This window comes from Salvelinus sp. IW2-2015, unplaced genomic scaffold, assembly GCF_002910315.2.
Source record: "Salvelinus sp. IW2-2015 unplaced genomic scaffold, ASM291031v2 Un_scaffold1174, whole genome shotgun sequence".
Classification (NCBI taxonomy): domain Eukaryota; kingdom Metazoa; phylum Chordata; class Actinopteri; order Salmoniformes; family Salmonidae; genus Salvelinus; species Salvelinus sp. IW2-2015.
In genome coordinates, this window is record NW_019942766.1 from 201,743 (window position 1) to 207,843 (window position 6,101).

Below are 6,101 nucleotides of genomic sequence, written 5' to 3' on the forward strand. Positions count from 1 at the left end.
CCAGAAACGAGGAGTGGACAGTGAGGAAGCCAGACAGGATGTTCAGAGTATAAAGGATGTGGATCAGTGAGGAGGCAGAACAGGATGTTAGGTATAAGGATGTGGGACAGTGGAGGAGCCAGAACAGGATGTTCAGGTATATAGGATTATGGACAGTGAGGAGCCAGACAGGAATGTTCAGGTATAGAGGATGTGGACATGTAGGAGGCCAGAACAAGGATGTTTCGGTATAAAATAGATGTGGACGATGTAGAGTCGAGCCAGACGGGATGTTCAGTATAAGGATGGTGGACAGTTTGAGGAGCCAGACACGGAATGACTTCCAGGTATAAGGGATAGACAGTGAGGGCAGAGGCAGACAGTTGTCAGGTGGATGTGGACAAGTGAGGAGCCAGAACAGGATGTTCCGCGCTATAAGGATGTAGCGTGAGAGCAGCATGAGACAGGAGAGCAGACAGGATGTTCAGTTACAGGTTTAACATTGAGAGCAGAAGGGTTTGGACAGTGAGAGGCGAGATGCGTGCAATTGTTCCCAGGTATAAACTGGTCAAGGAGATGCTGGACCTAGTTAGAAATACGAGCCCCAGCACAGGATGTTCAGCATTCGCTGGATATTTGCTCTCACTTGTCACAAGGATGTGGAAATCAGTGGGAGGGCAGACAGGATCCTTTGAATTATTCCGCTGAACATCCCGGTTCTGCCTCCTCACACTGGTCGCCAACATGCGCTATATAAGGATAATCGCGATGAGTTGAGTGAGGTCAGCTGTAGACCTCCTCACACGTGTCACATCCTTATACAGGGATGATTCAGGTATAAGGCCTATGAACTAATGTGGAACAGTGAGGAGGCAGACAGGCATGTGTCAGCCCGTCGTTGCCTCCTCACTGTCTACACAGAGTATAAGGATCTTTGGACAGATGCAAGTCCTTAATATAGCCTAGGCACATGCAGACAGTGAAATGGTGCAGCGTATAAGGACTGGTTGTAAGTCCTGGCCCGTATGACAGTTAGGAGCGCGAACGGTCATGCTTCCAGTCCCCTCACTGTGACAAGAATCCAGGATGTGGAACAGTGAGCTTATAAGGAAGGCAGACAGGAACTCGTTCCAGTGCAACATTCTGCAATAGCTTGCTGCGAAAACAACATTTTTTTTCCTCAAGCCTGTGGAAAAGGACCCAAACAGCTGTCTTTTTCCTCCAACCGATGCCTCGTTCAAAACCCCAAACTATGCACTCAAGTAATACACAATTCTCTTGTGTACAGTCGATTTCTTTCATCTGTAATTGTAACTATTGTCTTTTGAAAAAGCAACTATCAATAAATTATTTAAACCTATTGATTTTWTTWWTTTTTWWATTCTCGTTTCATATTTGTAACACCATTCTGGCAGAAACGTATAAAACCTGACCAACGTCGTTTTTTTTAAAAACGAGTCATCACCGGGGTGGTGTTCGAGGGGAAAAACAAAGTGAGCGCTTCGTATTGGAGTGCAGCCTACTGGTAGCCTCCCAGTCCCCGTTTCAATCCGTTTCAATCCGTTTGGTTCCTAATGAACACGACGTGACGTTCTCCTTTTTAAATATTAAATCACTGTATGTTGAAGATCAGACAGAGACATTTTCTCCCATTTTTAATTAAAAAGGATAACGCTGATGTCTTATAGTGAATGTTACATTATACGACGATGAACAAATCACCGTGCCTCATGTATRTGMCRMTGTGKTCCCAAATGGCTCCKTAATCCCTATATGGTGCACTATTTCTGACCAGAGAAGTAGTGCACTGTATAGGGGAAGGGGTTCCATTCGGGACTCGGAACTCTGTTACAGTACAAACCTCTTTGGTCAGACCTTTATAACCATGACAACAACCTGACATGTAAATTAACATTGAAAAACAAAATGGCCCCCAAAAAAAGCTGGTTAATTTTTGGGATGCAAGATAAGGTTAAATGGCTTTGATCCGTGGTCTTTAAAATGTATTACTATACAGTACCAGTGGACACACCTACTCCATGGTCTTTAAAATGTATAAATATACAGTACCAGTGGACACACCTACTCCATGGTCTTTAAAATGTATTACTATACAGTACCAGTGGACACACCTACTCCATGGTCTTTAAAATGTATAAATATACAGTACCAGTGGACACACCTACTCCTGTCTCTTATACACATCTAGATGTGTATAAGAGACAGGACCTACTCCATGGTCTTTAAAATGTATAAATATACAGTACCAGTGGACACACCTACTCCATGGTCTTTAAAATGTATTACTATACATGTCTCTTATACACATCTAGATGTGTATAAGAGACAGGCATGATCTAATGGACTAAACCAAAACAGGTTTAGCTTTCTTAAAGACATGCTCCGGTGACTAAGTATTTTTTTAAACTTCCCGCTGGATAAGTCAATGTATAATTTATACATGCAGAAAAACTTACCTCAATTAGCCACAAAATCCCTAGTTTGAAAGCAACTTTTCTTGAAGGTGTGCGGTTACATTTTCCCTACATTTCCCCCCACGAAGGGCCAGCCCCAGCCAATGAGCCCCTCGTATTTGAGTGACCGCTAGCAAGAGGCCTGCCCAGAGTTATCCAATGAGGTTGCAGGGCGGGCCCAACCGCTCAGTGGACGCAGCGAGGAAAGAGAGGGCAATGACGTTGTGCACATACTGTGCGTGACATAGTATTCCACTTTCAGAACTACTGGAGAATCTCTAATGAATCAGWAAATCAACAGTTATTTCMGGTTTATTAAAGTTKGCTGGTTAACTCAACGATCCCGTGTTGTGGTTTACCCCTCTAGGGCATCCTCCTTTTATCTTTACCATGCAGTAGTCCYGACAGACAGACAGCCTAAAGAAGTATAGAGGGGAGATGTATGAACATCYCTCCCAGATCTGTTTGTGCTGTCTTGCCAACTACTATGGTCACAGCTGCATGACAAGGACTACAGGAGTTGGCAAGACCGTACAAACCAGGCTAGTAGGAGGGATCTATGAAGATATTTCATGAGCAGTAAACTCATTCTAGAACTGATTCTGTGTGTTCCAGTGCTTTGCTAGAACATTCAATTTGTACCAACAACAATGGTCGCTCTCTCTCCTCTTCTGTACAATGGACTATTTCCCCCAGCCATCCCTCCACCCACAAAAAGGCCACACACSAGTTCAAAGGATCATACAATTTTCTGTTTTGTAAGTTCATTTATTTACCAAAACTGAGCAGGAAGCAGACCAATATGAAGTGATAGATACATATAATAGATAGTGTGACCTTTTGAACTGTTTAGAATCATTCTCTACCCAGCCCTGTGCTATTAGTTGAAGGCTCTTTGATCCCATCACAAATTACACTGTGGTCAAATTATACATGTCTACAGAACTATCCTGTAACTAACTCAGTGTTGGGGAGTATTTCCACTACTTGAATTACAACTATCGTGTCCCCGCCAGTGAATTCTGTTCCAGTCTAAATTTGTGACCATTTTGAGATACAATAAGATYTATTTAAATTCTGTGTGCACATCATGAAAACTAGTGGCAGCCACATACGAAGGAAGACAATGCTGCATGAAACTGTAGATGCACGAGATTGGCACACAGTACCCATAGATTGAATAACTAAAAAATAAAAATAAACCATCCCAGTATGATGTGTTTTTCATCATATGATACAAAATSCATCATACAGGGATAATTTCTGTATTTTGAAAGTTACATATCTTTAAGACGCGATCGCCGACAAGCAAAACATTTTAGGACGATGTCAACAATGGACTAATGAAACAAATACCAAAAGATAGTCTTTGGGTGGAGTTTTCCTTTTAAAGTGCCAGAATAAGTACAAGCCCTAAACATGTCAYAAATGTTAACAAATATACCAGACTCAAGATAAGACTGGAGAGCCTAAAATGGTAGACAATAACGATTTACCATGCTGATGAAAATATGTATATTTTAAGCAAAGATACTGTCTGCAACCAAAAGGGACCCTATTCCCTTTTATTAGGGTGTGATTTAGGATGCATCCATCGTACACGTTTCTTAGATAAAAAGCACTAAACTTGATCAAACATCAATATACATGAGACCCGCCAGTCAGTTACAGGTCAGAGGTCAACTTCAATTAAACCTCTCTCCTCAAAATYGCATAATCAGGTGAACTATTTGTGAAAATCAGCAGCATTGTCTTCAGACAGATGGCTTCGTTTTTTCTAAAAGGGAAACGCGTTGCCAAACTACCAGTGCAGACGGTCGTTCGTCACGCTATCTGACGTAAGACAATCAAATATGCCGTAAACTATAAATTACTCTACTGCACCTATGTTCTCCAAATGAAGGACAATGATAAGTGAAAATCCCCATTTGTTGATAGGGCAGCAKCCCCAGTTCAAAGGGAGATTGTGCCTCTGGGACATTACATTGTCCACATTTGGATTTAAAATAGTGAACACGTCACTGGACTATTCCAGCCAATACCATAGTAAAAGAGGATGCTTCCCCCCTCTCTGTCCATCATGCTACTTAAGAGGTACCCAGCAGTCCCTGCTGTGCTCTAGCCAATCAGGTCACCCAGTCAGTTCCTCTTCCTGGTGGGTTTCTCGGGGGCCTCCCCCTCTTCTTCGGGGGCCTGGGGACCAGAGAACGCATGGTGGTACAGGTGCCCGTGATTGGCTGCAGCGTTATACAGCTTATACAGCGCCTGGAGAAAGGAGGAGGAAATGAGAAGAGGGATCGTAACTATCTGGCCAAGAAGAGAGGGCATTTAAATAAATCATTGTCAGAATCCTCAAGATCGTTGGTTCCAAATGTGTCTAGATACAGAAACGGCACTTCCTAGACAACATTTAGCCTTCTACAGAACCTGTGAACAACCGGAGAGGAAGAGGGTGCATTTCAGACTAACCAATAGGGAGAGGAAGAGGGTGATCCGGATGTTTCAATCCATCTCTATGGTATATGGTTCCTCTGGGATGTTTCAACAATACTCTATGGTATACGTTCTAGAGATGGGATTGAAACATCCAGTAGGACCTATACCATTAGAGATGGATTGAAAAACCATCCGGTAGGACCTATATCCAAAGTAAGGCTTGAAACATCAGTAAGGACCTATACCATCTGTGCCCTTATGGATTAAACTAGTTCTATCCATCTGGAGTTCTCTTTTTATCTCTATGGCCTAACACTGACTGACAGAGCACAACTCCCCACTCACCTCATTTGTGCTTCCCTGTTGCAAAACATAGAGGAAAAACATAAACACAGGTCTTAGACAAATCATTTAAAATAAATCAAATGTAATATGAAATATTTACATGTTTGAAATGTTTTCTTCAGCTCCAACTCTAAAGACAACACGTTGCGATTATTTCCAGATTGTTCAACACAGTAAAATGTGTTGTATGTCGCCACCTAGTGGTTTAAATGCTCTATAGCTTACTTATACACAACATCTCTAGTTAAAACTGAGGATCCTTCTGGTTTAGGAGTCCATAAACTTTGAATCACTTTATGGTACACACATTGATATGATAACGCACATTGTCATAGAGCGTATGTACGGTGTCCATTTTAGGACATCCTCAGCCTCAATCCTTCCTCGAGTCATTCCTTTTCCTTCTTTGAGTCAATCCCTTCATGAAGGAGTGAGATTTAACACAATGGACGGGGTGAGGTATGAGACTGAGGATATCCTAAAAATGGACACCGTACCTCTGGCTATACACWAAAATATAGAATAAAATACAATTTGGGCATAGCCCAGGTCTGGGGACCTACCTGGTCCCAGAGTGCTCCAGCCACCTGGTCGATGACCTGGCCCAGCTCTCGGTACTCCCCGGAGTAACGTATATAGGCCCAGGTACACAGGGTGATCAGCGTCAGGCCCAGAATCATGTTACACACGCTGGCGATGATGTCAACCCCCACGAAYCCCGTGATGCCCGCCGCCACGTACATGATGAAGATGACCACGAACAGCGTGGCCGGGGTGCGGGCGGCGTGGAAGATGTTCTTGGAGTCGTTGTGCTTGATGTACTGGTTGAACACCTCGTCCACCTGGAACAGAGTTGGTTATAGGGGA

The 6,101-nt window shown here is 43.0% G+C and overlaps 1 protein-coding gene across 1 annotated transcript in view; it reads right to left on the bottom strand.

Annotated features, from left to right (window-relative positions):
* Positions 1–3,183: 3,183 nt before the first annotated feature.
* LOC112069977 (atlastin-1) overlaps positions 3,184–6,101 on the bottom strand; it is a 13,366-nt gene continuing 10,448 nt past the window's right edge. The window contains 3 exon segments of the mRNA XM_070438791.1: positions 3,184–4,718; positions 5,235–5,249; positions 5,798–6,076. Of these exon segments, the coding sequence (XP_070294892.1) occupies positions 4,593–4,718; positions 5,235–5,249; positions 5,798–6,076 (420 nt within the window). The 3' untranslated portion in view covers positions 3,184–4,592.